The 23,542-nt window shown below is 38.6% G+C and overlaps 1 protein-coding gene across 4 annotated transcripts in view; it reads left to right on the top strand.

Annotated features, from left to right (window-relative positions):
- The first annotated feature begins 250 nt into the window (after positions 1 to 250).
- Positions 251 to 23,542, top strand: part of NALCN (sodium leak channel, non-selective) — a 264,733-nt gene continuing 241,441 nt past the window's right edge. For 3 of the 4 annotated variants that reach the window (XM_045588772.1, XM_036457498.2, XM_036457492.2), the window contains exons 1-3: positions 251 to 643; positions 19,568 to 19,714; positions 22,455 to 22,637. In XM_045588772.1, the coding sequence (XP_045444728.1) occupies positions 19,607 to 19,714; positions 22,455 to 22,637 (291 nt within the window). In that variant the 5' untranslated portion in view covers positions 251 to 643; positions 19,568 to 19,606. The remainder of the gene's footprint in view (positions 644 to 19,567; positions 19,715 to 22,454; positions 22,638 to 23,542) is intronic. The other variant, XM_036457494.2, reaches the window with a different exon arrangement.

The following is a 23,542-nucleotide window of genomic DNA, read 5'->3' as shown; positions in this document are numbered from 1 at the left end:
TCCACATAACAAAATATTTTAATTTCAAAGACAACTGTCAACATGCTTAGAAGACCCAGGATAAGTGTCACTGATTATACTGATTACACTTCATATCCAAGGATGATCCTGAGTCCAGTAAGACAATACAAGACCCACAGGCACACAATGCACCCACACGGACCTGCAGACCTCTATGCACTGGCCTTGCGTGTGCCCATGTGTGTGTGTGTGTCTGTCTGTAGTGCACAAGGCCAGGCCGTGCTGGGCGAGCACGACAGAGACCAGGAGAGGAGCTGGCAGAGGAGAGAGAGCCCAGCTGTTGCTGAGGCTGCCAGAGGCAGAGGAACCTGCTGGCACCGACCCTCCCGCTACCCCTCCCCTCCCCCCCCCAGCTGCAGCGCAGCCTCCGCTGCGGTTCCTCCTTCCAGCCCCAGGCAACCCTTGCGGGAGAGTCAACTCATTTGATTTGATTTGATTATTTTTTTTAAAGAAAAAGCCCCCACCTCCCTCGCTCCAGGCCCCGCCGCCCCGGTGGCAGTAGCGCGGAGCTGCCGCACCGGCAGAAGCGCGCCTGGGGCCCGGGGCGGGAGGGTCGCGTCCCCGCCGCCTCCATCGCCTCCTCCTCGCCGCACCATGACCGCTCCGAGCGCTGGGGTTACAGGTTGGTCACGGCCTCCCGGAGCCCGGGTGCGCGCCGGTCACCTTCGCCCGGGGCTGGGCCCAGGCGGGAGGGAGCGGGTGGGTGGGGGGGGGGGGGGGGAGAAGCCCGGCGCCGGGGGAGGAACGGGCGCCCCCATCCTCCGCGGGGAAGGGGCGCGGGGGGCCGAGGCGCGCCTCCCCTCCCGGCCTCCGGGGCGCGCGAGTGGGCGCTGGGAGCCCGGGGTCCGCAGAGCTCGGCCTTCTCGCGGGCATTCGGGTGGCAGGTGGTTGGGGATGCGGTGGCATCGTGGGGGGGGGGGGGGGGGGGGGGGGGGCTGTCTGCACCCGAGGAGGAGGGATGCCCAGGGTTGGGGACCTACCTGTTCCAGCAGGTTTCAGAGAGGGCCTGGGCCTGGCCTGGCCCACCCCCTGCTCCTGCGGACTGCTCTAGGCTTTCTAGCAGTCATTGTGTTATTAACTGTTCTGTCTGAGCAGCTCATTAGGGTGGACACTCAGCAAGGAAAACGCTGAGCTGCCAAAGCAGCACCCTTTGGTCTTTGAACCCCTAAGAAACCGGTGGGGACCTCCAGGGTCACATCTCCAGGTGGGCCCAGCACCCTGAGCAATGAGACTGGAATTTCCCTCTGTCCAGAACGGTGGAAAACTCTGAATGCAGATCCTGATAAATTCTTGAAATATCTTGGGATCATTTCCAATCGCAGGCATAAATGTTCGGGGTATATATTATTATTTATACACTCACAGGGTCGGGCCTCTGGGTCACAGTCTTAATATTGTGTAGGTCATTAATAAGTCATCCAGTATTTCCTTGGTGGTGAAATGGGAGGTGGGTACTGGTGATTGTGCATAAGAAAGCTAAGGTTGGACACCTTGAATAGGGATCGGAAATTAACAGGTAGCATTTTTTTTTTTTTTAATTTATGACTCATCTTCACATCACTGTGATTTCATTTGAAATGAAGTAGAAAAGGAGAGGGTCGATTTATGGCTGTTATCCTTGAGGCAGACATTCAACAGGAGTGGCCTTTTACATTCAGAGATTAAATTTCATCCGTTCTAAATAAAAATCATGGCTTCTCAAATCTCTACAAAAACCAAAATGTGTTTCCTCACTGGTTGGCTTTCATTCTGTGGGCCTTTCTGGGTTGGATTTTTCTGTCTTCTGTAGTGTGTTTTGAGCCAGCTATTGCTAAAACCAACCAGAGGGAAGGAAAAAATCAGTCTTGGAGGGACATTTTTAATGAACAGGCTCCTGGGACCCTCTTATGTGTTCGTAGAAGACTTGACATCTTGGCAGAATAGATATGCTGACCCTGATAAGGACTATACTAGAAGTTCCATAGAAGTTGAAGACAAGTCATGTCTTGTGAGTTGGTGGTAATGTAGTTATAACTTTGGATATGATCTGTAAGATGTTCAAAAGAGGAAAATGCTATACTTTTAAAAGAAGATATATTCAAAATCCTATCATTTGCTTGTAGTTTAGAGAACTAAAGATTTGAGTAGCATTTTCTTCTTCTTTGGGTATGGCATTTCTTCTAGTAGCATTTCTTCTTCTTCTTTGAAATGTTTTCTATTTGCTTTGCTTTTCTGCCTACATATGTGTGTGTGCATGCACATCTGGGTACACATCATCGTATCATCACCATTGATAAACTTTATGATGTTATCAATGATGCTGAGATAATTTCAGAATCTTCATGGTGATGTAAAATTATCCCAGGGGAAAATAATCGCATGTGAATTTAGAATTTTGGAAGAAAAATATTACATATACCCACAGCACTATATTCTAATTGTAAGCCAGGCACCAGGCCAGGAGCCAGGGATTCAGTGAGGAAATAAACCCACACCCTAAGAATCTGCCAGGAAAGAGAAATCTTTAATTAAGTGGATAGACAGTGAAGGGTCCTATTTTTTTTTTAAATTAAAGCTATGACCTTCAGTTTAAAGAAATTATGAACTGTCTCTCCAAAATGGTATCAACATTTTAGAGTTTGACTATCATGTTATATGATTCTTAACCTATCTCAAGGACTTGTGCAAGAAGTTTTTGCATCTTCAAAACTCGTTGTGCACAAACATTTAATATTTAATTTATCCTTTAAATTTTACAATACCTGGATGTGATAGAAATGACAAAAGTGGAATAAACACCCATCATCCTTAACAAGCTAACCAAAGGATTGTAATAACTGTGTATTTACTCTATCCTTTCAAAGATTGCATTCTTTGTGTAGTTGTAGTAGTGGTATTATACAATTTTTATATTGGTTTTTCCATTTAGTATTTATCATAAGCATTTTTTATGTTTCTATAGGATTTTATTACCTATTGTAGAAAATTGTAAAGGCTATCTAAGAAGACCATCCCCCATAAATACAGCTGCACTTACATAGCCATACTTCTGTCATTGGAGAGTTACTGCTTATAGTTTTTCATCGTTATGAATGTCTTGATAGATTGTTAGAGTATACGGATTTATTTCCAGTGGATGTTGTATTTTTTATGGTACATTCAAAACAATGATATTTCTGGAATATGGATTATTTAAATTATGAACATAGAAATTATTATGTATATATCATATACATTATATATTATAATACAAGATATGTGCATATTTTCAAGTTGGTTTCCTAAGTATTATAATAATGAATTAGATGCTTCCTGAGATAGATCTGCTTTTTTTTTTTGAGTATTTACGGATCACTTTCCTTCTTTTACAGGAATAAAAAGAGATAAAATAATAGCTTAGCTTAGACTAAAGAGCTTTGCATTATATAAAGACTTGCCCTTTATCAAATTCATATGGAATCCAGTTGATAAAATGTACCTCTTAGAGTAAAATCAACATAGGAATGTTATTTAAAAAAAGTAAGTGCTAGTTTTTTTTTTTTAGGAAAAAGGAGTTTTGAGCTTCAGAGTATAATTATGCTTTTTGGCTTTTCTACTCAGACTTCAAATAAATGATCACAGCAATTTATATAGTGAGAAACCTGCACTCCACAGGTACAGGGAGAAGAATTCTGTTCGCTCCCAGGCTATAGACTCCAAGGCATTTCTCATAGATTCCGTACAGATGGAACTGGACTAATAACACTAATGGTAAAACTAAGTTTCAGGTCACAAGTCTCTTTCTAAGAGAGTTGTACAAAAAATAAGGAACTTAGCTCCCGGCAGAACTGTTTGGGGGGAAGGTGGAAGTTGGGAGCATTCTGTAGCTAACACAGAATTACTTGACTTTTCTGTAAAATCTGTAAGCAATTTTTCTGTAAGATCTCAGGACAAATGAAGCCACACAAAATGGAAAATGCTCAGATGACAGGGACTGATCCACAAGTCCAGAGATGGGGCAGGAGCGGGATTCTGTGGAGGAAGCCCAGGAGAATCAGAAGGCGAAAGGTTGGAACACTGCAGCCAAGGGAATCTCTGATGTGGAGCTTAAGAGGAAGACATCTCTGATTATGCAAAGGAAAGAAATGAAAAGAGCACTCTGCTTGGGGCGAGGATGATGTGTATGTAAGACAGCCAACAGAGATACACAAATCCTCTTCCTGACAGGGAGATCAGAGCAAACAGATACAAGCCATGTTCTAAGTGACATGCAATAATTATTTTATTTTAGATGAAGATTATCTCATCCAAATAGGGCCATGATTAATTATCATGGGCCAGGATAAATTAGTAAAAAGTGGTCAACTTATAGATATAGACTGTTGAACATTCTGAATTTGAAAGAAAAATTTTAAAGGAAAATATCCTATTGGTATTCTAGTAAAAAAAAAAAAAATAAATAAAAATAAAAATGCCTATCCCCAAAAGGAAAATTTAGACTGGCTTTATATACCCCCTCCAAAATGAAATATCAACAAGCAGAGAAATAATATCCTGAAAATGTACAATTGTGAAATATATCAGAACAGTTCTTTTATGATACTACTATTGGACTATAAAAAAGATGAAGAAATACATAATAAGCAAGTGCTACCAAAAAATAAAAGTAGTAAAGTAGAAGTATGTAAATATCAGAACAATTGTTCCAAAAGTAATTACAATAAATGAAAAAATTAAAGTAATAGAAGTTACTATCTTTAAGAAAATTATATTTACAAGCCTCTTCTATATACTAATTTTTATAGTTTTATAATATGTACTGCTGAAAGTATTCTTGTGCGTAATTATTGGAAGACATAGTTCATAGATAGAGTGTTTCTGAGAAGGGTTCTATGACCAAAGATGGGATAAGGAATCATTTTAGTTTAGGAAGTAAATAACAAAATAGAACTAGAGAGGAAAAGAGAGAAGATAGAAATGTGAGTGGATTCATTAAAAATTAGGAAAACTTAAGATCTGATAGAAAAAAACTAAAAGCCACAGCATTATGATCTTTAAGGCATGTTAATCTATAATTATCTATAGGATGTATTCGCCTGCCAAAAAGTAAGAATGAAGTCAAGAATAGGAGAAAAATAAGAATGGGAATCAGTAAAGAAAATTGATGGAGAAATCAGGAATGAAATTCTGGATTTGAGTAACTGGAATCAGACACACTACAGTGTTGGAAATGGAGGGGTAGACAGTAGAGATTTATGAATAGAACAAATGCTAACAGATCTTGGTGACCAAACCACAGAATGAATGGGAAGTATGAGAAAGAATAAATCCAGGACTTCAAGCTTAGGTGATTGTGGTATTTTAGTTTTTATTTTGTTATGCCTAGAAAAAACAACTAATTACATCTTTATCATTCAGTTAGCTGTAAATCTTCTGCTTCATTGTTTAAAAAATACTCTCTTTAAATATCTTTATGAAATTCATAGATCAGTTTCATGTATTACTTCTGGAACAGAGGAAAGACTAATAATACTTCTTATTGTTGAAAGTACAAATTATGGAAGCCTGTACCAGACAAGATACAACAAGTCAGAGATGGTTTAAAATACTATTGAATATATTACAAAATTTGTCTGATGTTAAAAAATATCATAAAGTGAAATAAGTCAGTCAGAGGAAGACAAGTATTACATGATCTCTCTCATATGTGGAATCTAAGTAACAAAATAAATTGATGAAAGAAGTGGAACCAGAGACATGGAAACATAAAACTGAGTGAAGAATCCCAAAGGGAAGGCGAAGGTGGGAGAGGTGGGGATGGGGGTGAAGGGGTTAGGGATAGGAGGGGTGGGGGAGAGGTGCGGGGAGTAATCAACCGAGGACCTTGGATGCATATATGCATGGCTTATGTACATAGACAATGGGTTGGTGAGGTCTAGGATGGGAGAGGGATGGGCTGGAGGGGATTGATTAGGGGGAAGAGGGCGGGGGGGGGGGGGGGGAGTTGCAAATGTAATACTTTCAACAATAAAGAATTATTTTTTTAAATAGCATAGATAATGTAAAACTGGGATGGGCGTTTTTCAAGCATGGAAACTTGCTTAACTATTTCTCCCAAGGGCTAAAGAGATTAAGATAAGCATTATAAATAAGGGATTTAAATTTTTAGATATACAGCTTGATGGATTTGGAAACACCTTTCCTTAAATTATTTCCATATCCCTCAATTCAATGTAGGTCAATATATATGGAATAAAAAGAGATTAAACTCTGAAGAGTCTAAAAACAACTTTCTAGCCTGGCCAGCATGGCTCAGTGGTGAGTGTTGAGCTATGAACTAGGTGGTTGCGTTTTGATTTCTGGTCAGGGCACATGCCTGGGTTGTGGGCTCCATCCCCGGTGTGCGGTGTGCAGGAAGATGATCAATGATTCTCTCTCATCATTGATGTTTCTATCTCTCTTTCCCTCTCCCTTCCTCTCTGAAATCAATAAAAATATACTTAAAAATGAAAAATAAATAAAACCAACTTTCTACTTTTTAGTAAATAAAATATTAAAACATTAATAAAAACCCAACTCAGTTGAACTAGGCAATTTGCTTTTGCTTCCCTCCTTTCAATAAATGAGTAGCTATTTTAAAGCTATATTCTAAACTAGAAAATTATAGTAGAATATTTAAGAAAAAACAAATTTCTTAGTAATTTCATAAGAAAAAAAATTATTCTTGTATACAAATACATTCCATATATTTTTGAACACTCTGAAGTTCTCTGAAGAAAAGTTAAAAGTAGAATATGCTGTTCATACATAGTTATACATAAAATTTTTTGTCTCAGATTTCTATTTTGCTGTTTCACTTTTAATAAGTCTATCTATTTTCCCTCCTTTGCCCCCAACAAGTCTTGATTATGAACAGTAACTCTATAGATATTAAAATGCTCTCCTGAGCATCTGGACCAGTGATCTCATCACTAGTTGGGACCACTTGCTGGGAAGGTGTGTAAGAATCACCCAGGGAGTGTTTTTTAAAAATACCATTTCCCATGCTCTACCCTAGGAGGTTCTGATGTAGTATGTCAGAGGTGAAGGATGAGTGTGGTTGAAAATGTTTAAAAACCCTTGTGTGATTCAATGTTAGGAAGTCTTTGGAAACAGTTTTGTTGTTGTTGTTGTTGTTGTTTTTTGTTGTTTGTTTTTTAATATTATGAACTGTTTAATACATTTATTTTTGAATTACAGTTGACATTCAATATATTAGTTTCAGGTTTACAATATAGTAGTTAGACATTTATATGACTTCTGAAGTGATTTCCCACCTTTGTCCCCCCACCCAGCACCATATATAATTACTACAATATTACTGATTGCATTTCCTATACTGTACTTTACAGCATCATGACTTTTTTTTTTTTTAATATGCTTTTATTGATTTGTGAGAGAGAGGAAGGGAGAGGAAGAAAGAGAGAAACATCTATGACTGAGAAACATAATTTTTCTGCCTTCTGCATGCCCCCTACTGGGGATCAAGCCCACAACCTGGGCATGTGCACTGACTGGCAATCCGACCAGTGATCTCTTGATCCATGGGCCAACTCTCAACCAAACGAGGCATACTGGCCAGGCCCCTGTGACTATTTTGTAACTTTCCCATTTGGACTTTTAAATTCCTTCACCTATTTCACCTAGCCCCCCAATCATTCTTCCACTTAGTAACCATCAGTTTGTTCTCTGTATCTATGAGTCTGTTTCCATTTTGTTAGATTTTACATATAAGAGAAATAATGTGGTATTTGTCTTTGTCTTACTTATTTCACTTAACATGATACTATCTAGGTCATGGAAACTACTTTTTTAAACCACTTGCCTTCTTTGGCCAAACTTTATGGATTCATATTACAAAATTAAATAACCACACATATACAGAAAATAGATAACTCCTTTCAATTTTCATACAACTTAAGTACAGTATGGAGAAGTTTTGAAAACCACTATTTTAAACCATTCACCTTTGTCCAACCTTTGCAAACTTATTACAAGAAGAACTAACCACAATAAAAATAGATGATCTCCTTTTCTGATTTTCAGAATCTTTAAATGATAGCAGCTATTTATCAAAATAAAATGTCTTTCTCTGAAAACCATTGAAAGCTCTGCCTTTGGGAGGGAGAGCCTTTTGGGGACAACTCTGAGATTAGGAAACTTGACCTTACAAAATCATAGGATCAACCTGTGGTAATTTTTAACTCTGACATTTTTCTTTAAAATTTTTTTTAAACCTTCTCTATACCCAGAATAACTCACAAAACTATAAATGCATAATATCCTTTTCAAAAGTGAAAGACAAGGATTTGTTAAATGGATTTACTGACTTTTCTGAATAAAGACTGGAGAGAGGCTGCTCAACCTACCTGTGCAAACTGCTTGCTTCCATTTGTAATCAATACTACAGTAATTTAGGTGACACAACTACAACATCATTCCCTCTCCTACCGCTTGGATGCTTTAGTTTGGCATGCAGGGTGCAACACCAAACAGATGTCGGGGCCATCACAGTGTATCCTGAATTCCTTTAGCAAATCCAATAATTTTTAAAGGTCAAAGAAAATTCAATTTTCACAGTTAAAAAAAAAAAAGATGAAACAGAACAGAATCCTTGGCGAAGGAATGACACTGTTTTAAGGTATTTGTAGAAAGAACTGGAAAAAAATAATGTGCTGCTTTTTTTGGATTTAGTAAGTAGACTCAATTTAAAAAGCAGAGAACTGTTTTTGTTTTTAATCAGTGTGTTGACAAAAGGAAAAGGGAAAAGAAGAGCTTGTGTTTGGAGGTGGTCTTTGGAAATGTTTGGCTTTCTTTGTTCAGTAGCCCATCTTGGGTGGCCCTTGAAGACCTGCTGGACCATGCCTGCAGCAGTTTTGCAGGGCTACATCCTGATTTAGGAAGGGCCAAGACGTAGATGAAGCACCCAGATGAAAAGTGCATTTGGAGGCAGAGAGAGGCCAGGGAGATGGTTTCTGTGACCCTTGTTGTCAACATTTCAGTGGAGTCTTAGTTCTCGTGCTACAGTGATCTATTCTGCTGCATCACTGGGCAGATATGGGACCTGGGTTGTTTTAAGAGAGTAAACAACTCAGCGGCCTGCCTTTCTCCAAGCAGAAGCCTGACTAGAAAGAAGGAAAGATGCATTTAGCCCCTGAGAGTTCATGAACAAAGGGGAGTGATGAGAAGCTTGCTTGGGAATGGCTTGAAAAGATTGGCATTGTAGTTCTAGGGGCAGCCATGATGTAATTGAATTCGGCTGTTTTGATTTGGGAGAGGCAAGAATTGGAGACTGCTTGCCTTTGATCTCTGGGAAAGAAGACTCTATTCACAAAGGCATGGAAAGGTCAGATGTAGACTTGGACAACCCTGGCCGGTGTGGCTCAGTTGGTTGAGCATCCTCCCAAGCACTGAGAGGTCATTGCTTTGATTCCCAGTCAAGGCACATGCCAGGGTTGTGGGCTCCATCCCCATTAGGGGGAATGCAGAAGGTAGCAGATTGATGTCTCTCATCGATCTTTCTCTTTCTTCCTCTCCCTTCTTTTCTCTCTAAAACTTCAAAAATATATATATATATAAATATATGAAAGAAAGAAAGACAGCTGAATAGTAAGGGGGTAAAGATCAGAAAGTGACCTCAGGCAGGGCACCTACCTTCTCTAAACCTCAGTTTTATCAGTGAAATAGGAATAATAGGCAACCAGTCCTACTGGGGATGGCAAAAAAATACATGAGATAAATCACTCAAACATCAGTCTTACACATCATAAACCCTCAGCAAATGTTAAATACGATTTGTTTAAATAACAATTATTTTCAAATTTTACTTATTTCAAAGAATTACAAATGAAATTTGTCATTTTTGTATAGGATTTTAATTTTACAAAAGATCTTGAGGTTCAAAAGTAAGAATCAAATTGTCCACACCATCTCTCCTTTGTTCCCCCCTATCTCTGTTCTCCCAACAAAACAGACTCACTGGGTTCTAAACTTGCTTTCTGCTCATGTGAATCTGGGCAAGGTTGCCTCAGACTTTTAATCTGTAGAATGGGGATAATACTAAAAAAATTCAGAGATGTATTAAGGCCCAGAGCCAGCTTTCAATAAATGTTTGTTATCATCTTGCAAGTAAAAAAATATGTAATGTTTAAGTTTGATTCTCTTATAAAATTATATACAGTAGTTCATGGACCATCACCTTACCCTAAGAATTGCTAAATGCATAAAATTAGGAACAGCTTCAAGAGTGTATCACTGGAAGTCTTTTGGGTTGCAATTTAATGCAAACTTTCAGATAGTCCAGAAGTCCTTTTTGCAAATGTCATGAAGTGTAGTCATTCTCTTTGAGAATATCCAGAAAAGACTTATCATCTCTCCAGATAGCCCAACATGTTACTGGAAACTTTGAGATTAAACTTTTTTTTTTAAATTGTTGTTGTTGTTGCATAAATACCTACCACTTACTAAATTCCATTGATAATTTCCATTTAGTCCAGATTCTCCTTGCTGGGATAACAAACACTACAAAACAAAATCACCCCAATTGATTATGTTCTGAACTTGGATTATTAGTATGACAGGATTTTTCTCAACAAATCCCTTCTTTCTGCTCTACTACATTCTCTACAAAAAACATACAATTTTTTACCCATGTATCATAAGTGAAATTATTTTCTAGTTTTCACATTCTCAGCATATTCAGTCAAGAATTTCTGAGACTAAGCCCTAGCCGGTTTGGCTCAGTGGATAGAGTGTCAGCCTGTGGATCCCCAGTTTGATACTGGTCAAAGACAGTTGCAAGCTGTTCCCCAGCCTGGTCCCTGGTCAGGCACATGTAAGAGGCAACCAATTGATGTATTTCTCTCATATCAATATTTCTCTGTCTTTCCCTCTCTCTAAAAATCAATGGAAAAATGTCCTCAGATGAGGATATAAAAAAAGAAAAAGACTTTCTGAAACTAACACTAGCTCTAGGAAACTAAGAAATTTGTCATATTTAAGAAATAAAGACAACTTTCTATTTTCTTGTTAATAAGATCATCAGATTGAGTTAAATGCCTTCTTCTCATTTTTTCCCTAAAATTCAGAGTAAAGCTAATAAAAGCATAATAGAATATTTTTAGCACTCACTTTCAAGGAAAGAGGCTGGATGAATGAATAATGACTTCAAAAACCTGAAAGTGACATTTAAATACATTTGATGTGAAGTTTGATCATTTCTTGCCAAAAAAAGTAAAAAAGAAGAAAAAGAAAAAATAGACACATTCTTATAAATGTGTGACTGGAAAAACTACAAATGAATCACATAGTAAAAATTCAGATTTTAGAGATAAAAAATGTCTACTATTTTTACAACAACAATTGATACCAAGAGAATTTCTAGTCACCAGGTTGAATAAAAATATAGTGAAAAAGTTTTCTTTTTATTATTTGTCTATTTTATAATATAGGGAAATTTTAATTTAATAATTCCATACACCACTTGTCTTGGTTCATATCCTCTCTCATCTCTATATCTAAATTTCCTTATCTACGAAACAGTTCTAAGAATTGAGTGACATGATGTATGACATGCTTAAAATAGGCCTGGCACAAGATGAGCTCTCAGTAAACATTTTTTAAAATTTTATCTTTATTGTTGAAACTTTTACTGATGTCCCTTTTGTGTGTTTTCCTATTGACCCACTGTACCCCTCCCAGGCCTTCACCACACTATTGTCTGTGCCCATGGGCTATGCATATCTAGCTAGCTGTAAAAAAAGCCTCAGCAACCAGCTGACTGGTCAGTAGCTATGATGCAAAATGACCACCAGGGGACAGATGCTCAATGCAGGAGCTACCAAGTGAGAGCAACTTGCAGAGTGCCCTCTTGCACTCCAGGACCCCTCGGGGGATGTTGGACTGCTGGTTCAGCTCAATCTCCAAAGGCCAGGCTGAGGGACCCCACCTGCCAGAGGGATCCCTGATCACTCCACGGATGCTCTCCAAGCCCTGGCACCACCCCAGGTGCGGCTGTCCAGGGAGGGACCATGGGAAATTGCCTCCAGGGCGTGTTTGGCTCCTCTAGCTCAGTCCTTCCTCTCTGGCCACCTTCTAATTAATTTCCTTTCATTGTGCACGAATTCATGCACCAGGCCTCTAGTATGTATATGTTTCCTGGTTACTCTCTCCCCACCTCCCACCCCCACTGAAGTTGGTAAGTCTGTTCCATGCTTCTATGTCTCTGGATCTATTTATTTTGTTCATTAGACTTCACATATTAGTGAGATCATGTGATACTTATCTTTCTCTAACTGGCTTGCTTCACTTAGCATAATACGCTTCAGGTCCCTCCATGCTGTTTCAAATGGTAAGAGTTCCTTCTTTTTTTACAGCCGAGTAGCATTCCATTAAGTAAATGTACCACAGCTTTTTTATCCACTCATTTGCTGATGGACACCTAGGCTGTTTCCAAATATTAGATATTATAAATTATGCTGCTGCTATGAACAAGGGTGCATATATTCTTTCTTATTGGTGTTTCGGATTTCTTAAACATTTTTGTTGGAGAAATCTGTTTTTACATGGCAGTCAACAGAATTTGGGAGGATATCAACTGATGAGCTCACTATTTTACCATGGGAACTAACTTATTTTACAAAATTATTTCATCCCCTTTTTGTGAGATTTGTGATAGTTCTCTCTCTCTTCCCTTCTCTCTCTCTCTCTCTCTCTCTCTCTCTCTCTCTCTCTCTCTCTCTCTTTGAAGATTATTTTCCTTTTTATAACATAATTGGTTTAGTGAATATTTATTTAGTTTTACAACAGATTCTATCTTTAATACTTTCCTTTAAATGGTTTTAATTATTAACATCAAAGGCAACTAATGGGTACAACCAAATGGGAGACACTGGGGTTGCTGGAGTCCAGCATGGGCTGTAGAGGCTGGGAGAAGTGAGCTCATGGAAGAAGGTGCAGAGTGCTGAGAGTGTGGGACGTGGTTTTCAGTGCCCTTACCAGGGAACCAAGGTGATCTGGGCTTGAAGAATGATGGGAGTTTCAGCCATTTGAGATGGAGTGTAAGTTTTCATTCTTTTTATATAAAGGCTTGAAAGTGAAGTTGCTGGGCTGTGTAATAGTTGTTTTTTAAAATGTATCTTATTGTTGAAAGTATTACTGATGTCCCCCCTTTCCTCTCCATTTACACACCCCCCCCCCCACCGCCTTCTCACCCCCCTCCAGGCTTTCATCTCCTTATTGTCTGTGTTCACTGGTTATGCATATAAATTCTTTGGTTAATCTATTTCCTTCCCCCTTTCCTCTGAGATTTTTCAGTCTGTTCCATGTTTCCTTATCTCTGGATCTATTGTTTCTCTCTCTCTCTCCCCTCCCCTCCCTTCCTTCCACACTCTCTAAAAAATCAATGGGGAAAAAAAATATCCTTGGTTGCGGAGTAACAAAAAAAAATTTAAAAATGGATAATTCTATTTTTAACTTTTTGAGGGACCCCAATGTTGTTTTCCATAGTGGCCAACCCCTTTTACTGGTAAAGGCCTCAGAGTTTGTGCACATAAGTGATCAGAAGAGCAGTGGTTGGTTTTGATGTGTTGTCAGTGGTAGTGACACCTAATGCTTAAAAATAAATCCCTGGCTTATGTATTCTTTGGGGACTTTTTAGCATCAAATAGATGCTGTGACTCTACTAGAGAGGTATGTTTCTCTTGTTTACACTTTTATTCCCAAACTTTAAATCTTTCAGTTAAACAAATCACACACACAAACAAAACACTCCATGAGTTAAGCAAGGGACTAGGAAGGACTGATGAGGGACTGGCAGCAGACAACAAAGAGGGCACAGCTGGGAGAAAGGAGAAAAAGTGGTTGAGAAAGGTTCGAGGATGGTGGGTAATGGTATGTTTTACCAATTCAAGTAGAGCATGTGGGTATAGGTATGAAAGGAAGTGCAAGTAAACTCAGTGGGATTCTGTCCTTAAAACATTAGGTTAAGTAAAGAAGGCAGTTTGTGAGTTCTACTGCTGTTCCATGTTGTGTACCCAGCATAGATCTCAGTGTCTGAGACCATATGGATGCATATATTTTCTGAGCGAATGAATGAGTGAATGAATGAGAAAAAGAGGGTAAGCTGAAGATTTTCTGGAGAGACCCCATCAGTAAGTTGGAAAGTTGATTTCTCATAAGAAGGACAGGATACATTTAAATGGTTGATATTTGTGGCAGTCCGGATCTGAGGTCCAGTAGCTTAGGAAGGAAACTAGCAATGGGGATAAAGTGAAAGGGGCCTTGTACACCAGTGGAATGAGGAATGACAAAAGAAATCATTTGTGAAAATCTGTGAAAAGACTATGCATGCAGTCCTTCTGCAGAGGTGGGACCTGCATGTGGGTCCTGAGAAGCTCAGGGCAGTGGGATCTGGGAATTGAGACTGACATCAAGTCGGCCTGTTGACTTTTAAGTGATGATGGTGGTAATATGGTCTATATCTGAGGGAGAAGCAGCATAGACACATGATTCAGTAACAGGTGCTGGACACCAACAGATGGTGATGGAAACTATAAGAGCAGATGCTCATTTAAGACATTGAGTATAGAGAACAGACACATGTGACAGTAAGGGACATGCTGTAAACCGTAATTTAGAAGACAAAAGATTGAAAACAGTGTCATGCAAACCCAAGAGGCTTACAAGGAGAAGAAATGGCCTACAGTGTTCAACACCTCACAGTTAAAGAAAACTGAATTTATTAGCTTTAATTTGGTCAAGAGAGAGCTGGAATGATATAAGGAAAGTATATGGCTATCAAAGAATATAAAGCTGGATTTTAACCACTTAAAATAAAAACAAATGAACCAAAATACCTTTTCTGTCTGAGCAAAAGATTTATCCACCTACATATTGTAACTGTGTGGCCTCCTCATACTATTGAATATTTAAATACCACCTACTTTTAATAAGTGTGAAAAATCTACTGGAAGCCATATATTTTTGAATTTAATACAGTGCTTTATAAAAGACACTTCTGCAAACAGAAAAAAACATTAGGTTATAAATACACACTGGTGATAAGGCTAAGATACACAGAAGCAATTTCCTACTAAAATAATAAGTTTACCTAGGATACTTAAATATGCCTGCTGTTCTTTATCAGGTAATAACAGGTTTGCTGCACTCAGATATAGTGATTCAACATAAATAAATGTGAAAAACAATATTTGTGTATCTAAAGGAAAATTATTACCATCTATTGCCTCAATTCATCTTGGAGTCCTTATATGTCTGTAACTTGAATTTATTTTGCTACTTGCATGTTTTACATAATATTTAATATTATTAAATTCATCAAAATGTCAGTGATTCAGGAGCTATTTTTTGAGTTTTAATATAAGTGTGGATTAAACAGGTTTCAGCAGAGTTTGGACAGATAGTTCAGATAGTTTTCTTGGTCAGTTTGAGTTGGTGGCACTTTTGCAGTAGATAAAATGAGGTGAAAGTAGGTGACAACTAATGTCATTCATTATAGTTACATTATTTTGGTGGGTCAAATAAGAGCCAACATGGAGATTTAATAAAATGAATTCTGGGTAAACAAATTTGTTTTGCTTTGGATGAGGTATTTATAATAAAAGTGCATGGCATTCATATGTGAAGGTGTCACATTTATGAATAAAATATTTTTTTCAGATGCAATTTAGGGCCAAGTCATAAGAACAGTAAATGGCCATTCATAAGTCTTCACTGACTTGGTGAGAGTGATATTAAAGCTAGTAGCTAGGCCTGTAAAATTTTCTTGTGTCACTTTTGAACAACCCTGCAAAGCCACTCTTAATCTCATCCTCAGCATTGTATAGTCTTGAAGGATTTCTAAAAGATTCTGTATTCAGTTTTGGGTGCATTAGAGACTGTCATTCAAGAAGCATTAAATTGAGGCCACCAGATGCTTCCCCCCACAGTAAATCAGAGAACAAGCACAATTTGAATATTTTGCATACATTTACATATTGATGTCAAGTATCCCTAACTTCAATTATGTAAAGTAAAATTAATTAGTGCAGCATACTGCAAAGTTCATATTTAAATCCAATATTCAGAACAAGACAACCTGGAGATACCTAGCACATCTTAAAGCAGATTAGTCTGTTTTCTTCTGGGAATAGGAGAGTTAGGCACATATACTGACCTAGGCGCATCAAGGAGAACATAGATGTAGAGATAGGTGCTCAAACATAGGGACTCAGATTCAACATCCATTTGTCCTGAGCTTCTGTGTTCTCCTTCCCAGTAAAAATTGCAGTTGCACATACTTCAAACACATTTTTTCCACTTTCTGTTCCTCCTGGGATTGAATGGCACTCATTGTCCTTGGCTTCGGTTCTTTCTCTAGCTCCAAGCAGCAGCAGATAAAAAAGCCAGTGCACCTGCTTAGTGTTAAAGCAATTGCATTTTTTTTGACATGGCATCTTCACCACTGTGAGCTGCCTGGAGGACCTAATCCTCCCCTTATCTTTTAGAAATTCTCCTAATCAGCGCTCAACATCAGTGTGGTCAAGGATAAACACCTTAGGTTTTGTAACCATATGGAGCTTCTTTTACATTTCAAGTTATTAGCTGCCCAAGATTGGAGTTTCCAGTGCTTTCATAAAAAGACTAGATGTTTTCTCTCTTCTGTTAGTTGTAAAGCATAAACAAGATTACTGTATCCAGCAAAGTTATCATTCAGAATTGAAGGACAGATAAAGAGCTTCACAGATAAGAAAAAGCTAAAGAAGTTCATCACCAAACTAGTATTACATGAAATGCTGAAAGGTACTCTTTAAGAAGAAGAAGAAGAAGAAAAAAGATAAAAATTATGATCAACAAATACATATTTATCAACAAGCGATTCTAAAAATCAAGTGAATTAAAAATCTGATAGACAGAATAAACTGGTGAAAATAATAGAATCGGGGACAAAGAAAGGGAGTAGATTGATAATTATCAGGGGGAAAAGGATGTGGAGGGTGCAGGAAGAGCCTGGATTAAAATCATACACCTATGGATGAGGACAATGTGGGAGGGGGAGGTAAGGGCAGAGGATGGGCAGGGGGAACCGGGTGGAAGGGAGCTCTGGGGGGGGATAGGGGGGGAGGAGAAACAATTGTAATAATCTGAGCAATAAAGATTTACTTAATAAATAAATAAATAAATAAATAATATCATTGCAAAGTGCCCCAAACATAGTATATATCCAAAATACATCCACTCCTCTTCTTCCCCTAAGACTCAATCCAGGTGTTAATCAAATAAGAAATCTCTGTGGATTCACAGGGTCATCAGGCACCACCTGCCTTTACAACATCTCTTGCACTTACTTGCTTTTGTGTCCTGAAAGCAGGACATACAGTAGGCCTTGGTTCAGTGGCCACTGGATGGAGGGTAGTAGCAATGGATAAAGGGAGGTGCCATACTTAGCAAGATGTAGATGACTCAGAATAGTGGAAATTTATATGCAAGCAGGCATCTCATCTCCCTCTTCAATGTAATCTTTGGGTTTACTTCAGAGTAGCTGAAAGAATTGATATAACACAATTCATAAAAGAAAAAATAACTTCATTTAAAGTAATTTCTGCCCATTGCTCTCTGGATCACATCCATTGTGGCAAGGACACAATCAGAAGATCAGCTTGGGGCTGTCATTGGAAACAGATGTCTGTGAGTGTCACATTAAATTAACCCAAGGGAAAGTCCTGGGAACATCTGAGTATTTCATCTGCATTGGTCAGCTGTGCTCTGGCAAGACGACCTTTAAGTGGAGGCAGCTTTGGGTATATGAACATAGACTCAAAAAAATGTCCTACTAATGTGTGTACTCTTAGGAGGAAAGCTATTTAACTCCAGTTCATCTAGACCAGCAGTCTCTAAACTGGCATGCAAACTGTTTAGGAAGTATTATACACAAGTGATCTATTGTACATCTCATGACCCACAGGTTGAGAACTGCTACCAATGTCACCTAAGACCATTGGAAAACACAGATATTTACATTATGATTCATTAATAGTAGCAAAATTACAGTTATGAAGTAGCAATGAAAATAGTTTTATGGTTGGGGGTCACCACAATATGAGGAACTGTATTAAAGAGTTACAGCATTAGAAAGGTTAAGAACCACTGATCTATTGGATGAAGAAAAAAAAAAATCAAGCTTTTATTCATATTGATGTTTATCTCATTCTTTTAAATTTTCTGTTTGAAAATGTTTATTACTAGAGGTCTGGTGCACAAAATTGGTGCATTGGGGCGAGGGGTGTATGTTCCTCAGTCTAGCCTGCACCCTCTCCAATCTGGGACCTCTTGGAGGATGTCCAACTGCCGGTTTAGGTTACCCCAACTGCCCTACCCTGCAAGCCTGGTCCTCCCCAACTGTCCTCTCCTGCTGGCCTAATGACCCCCAACTGCCTTCCCTTGCAAACATGATCTTGACCTCAACTGCCCTCCTCTGCCAGTCAATTTGGTTCTGATTTGTCAGTTTCTAGGCCAGTCAGTGTCAAAAGCTCCACCTCCTGGCAGCCATTGGTTCCTCACAGTTGACCCAGATTTGGTTCTGATTGGTCAGTTTCTATGCCAGTCATCATCTCTGGGCCTCAACAGGGCCTGATTAGAAAGGCAGGGTTGATCAGCAACCCCAGTGGAGGCCTGGAGAGAAATGGAGGCATGGCTGCTGGCCAGGCCTGGAGAGAAAGAGAGACAAGTGCTGATCAACAGCTGCCACAGAGGCTATGGATCAGATCCTGCTTCTCTCTTCAGGCCTCTCTCTGGGCCAGATTCACAGCTCCCTCAGCAGTCAGTGCTGGGTCACCGCGACAACCCATCACTGACTGCAGGACTTACTTTCTGTTGGTGGAGCCTCCAGTCATTGCGGATGTGACAGACCTAGGGTTTTTATGTTAGGATATACAGTATAACTGAATGAGTATATAATTAATATATGAATAGGCATCCATGTTTGAAAATGTTTATTACTAGAGGTCTGGTGCACAAAATTGGTGCATTGGGGGGAGGGGTGTATGTTCCTCAGTCTAGCCTGCACCCTCTCCAATCTGGGACCTCTTGGAGGATGTCTGATTGTTCAGTTTCTATGCCAGTCATCATCTCTGGGCCTCAACAGGGCCTGATTAGAAAGGCAGGGTTGATCAGCAACCCCAGTGGAGGCCTGGAGAGAAATGGAGGCATGGCTGCTGGCCAGGCCTGGAGAGAAAGAGAGACAAGTGCTGATCAACAGCTTTTTTTTAATATATTTTATTGATTTTTTTACAGAGAGGAAGGGAGAGGGAGAAAGAGTTAGAAACGTTGATGAGAGAGAAATGTCAATAGGCTGCCTCCTGCACACTCCCTACTGGGGATGTGCCTGCAACCAATGTACATGGCCTTGACTATAATTGAACCTGGGATTCTTGAGTCCGCAAGTTGCCGCTCTACCTACTGAGTCATACTGGTTAGGGCTAAGCACTTGTTTTTTTAGTGATCAGAGTAATAATGGTTTAGGTCACTAACACAACTTTCTCTCTTTTCTCAGACTGCCGTTTTGTACTCCCTCACCAGAGCTAACTCCAGCATGCTCAAAAGGAAACAGAGCTCCAGGGTGGAGGCCCAGCCGGTTACTGACTTTGGTCCTGATGAATCTTTGTCAGACAATGCTGACATACTCTGGATTAACAAGCCAGTAAGTTTCTTTTTTGAAGTATGGAGTAGCACATGCTGATTTAAAGGAAATTTGATTCATATATTCAAAAATCATGTACCTTTGGCTTTGAAACGTGTGTTTGAGCTGCAGTTGACTATGGATGAGTCTAGGAGTCTGGAAGATAAAAACAAATGAGATGATATAACGAGGTTTCCCTCTGAGTTACTTACATAGGCAGGTATGTGAGTAACTCTCCTCTCTTCCTCTGTGCATGCTGTCCTGTCCTCACAGTCACCCAGTGTAGAGATAATACCACTTCACAGGCTGATCCGAAGCTGATGTCCCACAGGAGTGACCTCTTCTACCAAGCTCTCATTGCTTATCATTCTCAACATGCATGAATCTGTGAGGAGATAATCAACTGTTTGGAATTAAAGCTCTTCTTTCTGAGTTGCTAGTTTTGAGTAAAAGTAAAGGTTAATTAGATAGTGCATAGTATCTCTGAAGAACTTTGTCACCTTCTCTGTCTAATTAAGCTGGTGGGAACTTGAGGGGGAGATCTTCTATACCAGGTACCATTGTATAGTAGCCAGGCTAGCAGCCAGAGCTAAGGTGGAATGGCATGTCCATGGTCTTGGAAACTGAGCTCTACCAGCCAGGATAGGATCAGCTTCATTATGTGTCAGAAATTATGCTGGGCTCAGAGGATGCAAAAATGGAAACAGCACGGTTCTGAATCACTACTTTGCAGTCTGATATGCATAACATATCTGTGACCTGTATGCAATACACATTTATACTTATGTACAAATATAAAATAGAATAAGTGGAAGCTGAAGTAAGGAAGGAAAGTGTTACTTTCTCAGTACTTGCCTGTCCCTTGAACATGATCAAGACCATCAGCCATGGTCTCCCTGAGTCTTTCTTCATCTAACTTACCTTCCTGACCTCTTCCCAGCCTGCTCGCATTTCCTCCCATGTTTTCGTTTATGTTCACATAACCCATATGCTTTATGATCATTGAAACATCCTTATTATCTGCATTGCAAATAAAATGGCTTAATTTATAGTCAAGGCTCTTTGTATTCTGCCTCTAACTTGTCCAGCAGCTTCCCTATCTTAGATGGATGATACCCTGTCCATTTGAGCCACATCAGTGACTTCCTAAAATCTCACAGTTTCCTGCCCAGAGGCCCTTTCCTTACAACTCTGAAGAGTCAAGTCCCCCTCATTCATGAAAGCCGTCTCAGAGGTCACCTGTGCCCTATCCATTCTGAAAAGTTCCATCACAGACAGAATGAACCTCTTTCTTTTCCACTAATTTTATATGAGTATATAAGTATACATTTATATTATATATAAATAAAATATATATGTTATGCACATCAGACTGCAAAGTAGTGATGAGTTAGAATTCTCTTATTTCCATTTTTCGTCCTCTGGATAATTTCTGACACATAGTAGGTCTTCTATTTGTGTTGAAATAATTGAACAGAATAGATACTAGTGTCTACTACATGCAGAGCTTTCTGAGAACTTCTAACAAAGGCGGTATTATAGATGTTTCCTTAGAAACAATAACTAAAATAATTAACATTTAACTAAAATGCATACTTACTTTAAATTTGAAACAGATTTGTTGTGGGGGAACCCTTCTTTTGTTCATGTCTTTTGGCCATCTCTATGTTCCCTTTGGAAAAGTGTCTATTCAGGTCCTTTGCTCATTTTTAATTGGATTGCTTGTCTTCCTGGTGTTGAGTTGTATAAGTATTATACTTTAAATATTTTGTATATTAATCCATTATGAGATATATTATTGACAAATATGTTTTTCCATAAAGTGGGTTCCCTTCTCATTTTATTGATAGTTTCCTTTGCTGTGCAGAAGCTTTTTTGTTTGATGTAGTCCAATTTGTTTATTTTTTCCTTTGTTTCCCTTGCCCAAGGGTACATATCAGAACAAATATTGCTACAAGAAATGTCTGAGATGTTACTGCCTATGTTTTATTCTCATATTTTTATGGTTTACACACATTTATCTTTTTAATTCCTACTTCTCTATGTTGTTCTTAAGGAAAATCTTCACACAGCATATATACTGCTAGAATTAATTGAACAGAAATTTTTTTTGGGGGGGAATTTTGGGAAAGATAACTCGGCTAAATTTGTATAATTCTCCAAAATAAAGAGGAAAGTCCATTTATTATCTTTTGAAAATGTAGGATGATATCAGATTTCAAAATATATATTTTTTAAATGTTACATCTAAGACACATTTGGAAAGAAAGCCCTCCACATGGGCAGAGTTATGCTTCAGGTCATTTTAAAAAGCATTTGTGATTTGCACTAGATACCAATAAACATAAATATGATCTCTATTCTAATGTTTTCATAGTACATTAAAAGGTTTAAAAGTAACAGTACATCAAGTTTCCATATGAATAAGTTACTAACATTTTAATTGAATCACAATCCTCTGCATTGTGGCCTGAGCAATTTCACATCTAGACTTCGGCTCTTATTAATGCATGACCACAGAATGGTTTCAAAATCTCCCCGAGTCTTCGTGTATTGATGTGGAAATTAGACTGATTTGAGAATTAAATTATGTAAAATGTGTGAAATATTTTATATGCACTTAACAGACATTAGTTTCCTTTTTCTTACTGGTGAAATATTTCAATCTCAATATTATGTTTTCCAAATGTACAATAGTTCATAATACAAGTTTAAAATACCATTCTTTGATGTCAAATAATAACTTTGGACTATTTTGCAGTGGGTTCACTCTCTGCTGCGCATCTGTGCCATCATCAGCGTCATTTCTGTCTGTATGAACACACCCATGACATTCGAACACTACCCTCCTCTTCAGTATGTGACCTTTACTCTGGATACTTTATTGATGTTCCTCTACACAGCAGAGATGATTGCCAAAATGCACATCCGGGGGATTGTCAAGGTGAGCCTTCCCCTGTTATTTAAGCCAAAAGCCAAAATGCATTGAAAATCTAAATCAGTATATTAATTTCAAAAAAGCGAAACATCTCTTTATTACTTCTACATTGAAGTCTTTTCAAATAGGGTTTCACTCTAAAAAATGATAAAAATCTGATGCATAAGAATATTTAAAAAGTGAAATAAATTGTGTAAGGCACAAAATCTTGGAATATCTGGGAGGAGGTAGGTGACCTGACCACCAGCTCCGTGAAGGCCAGCGTCGGGTCTATAATGCCACCTATGAGTGACTAAGGCCAAAACAAGGCACCTATTAATTTATGACTGCTGAATAGTGCTATGTGATATATATTACAGACTGATAATATTCAGCATGATGTCATTAACCTGAAGCATTTTGAAGATATAAAGGGGTAAAAAGAAAGGATTTGAAATGCAAAGGAATCCCAGGACTATAGAAAAAAAATATGTAGCATGAAATTGTCAACAATGGTAAAATATATATATATATGTAAATAAAAGAAAAAGTAAAAGGAAGGGCTGGTTGAGTATTGACCTATGACATAGGATGTTATGGTTCAATTCCCTGTCAGGGCACTTGTCTGGATTGCAGGCTTGATCCCCAGTAGGGGGCGTGCAGGGGGCAGCCAATCAATGATTCTTTCTCGTCATTGATGTTTCTATCTTTCTCATCCTCTGCCTTTCTCTCTGAAATCAACAATATATATATGTATAAAATAGAATAGAAAGAAATTTTATTTCATGGGATATCTCTTCTTTCGTAGAGGTTAAATAAGTGAATGGCACTGTATCATAAGTATTTCACTCTGTACAATAGGATGCACCTGATAGAAGAGATGAAGGACAGGAGTGAGGTTGGAAGCTCATTTACAGATGCATTTATTAAAT

The sequence above is a fragment of the Pipistrellus kuhlii genome, unplaced genomic scaffold, assembly GCF_014108245.1.
Source record: "Pipistrellus kuhlii isolate mPipKuh1 unplaced genomic scaffold, mPipKuh1.p scaffold_m20_p_3, whole genome shotgun sequence".
NCBI classification, from domain to species: Eukaryota; Metazoa; Chordata; class Mammalia; order Chiroptera; family Vespertilionidae; genus Pipistrellus; species Pipistrellus kuhlii.
This window is presented reverse-complemented; position numbering and strand designations above follow the sequence as displayed.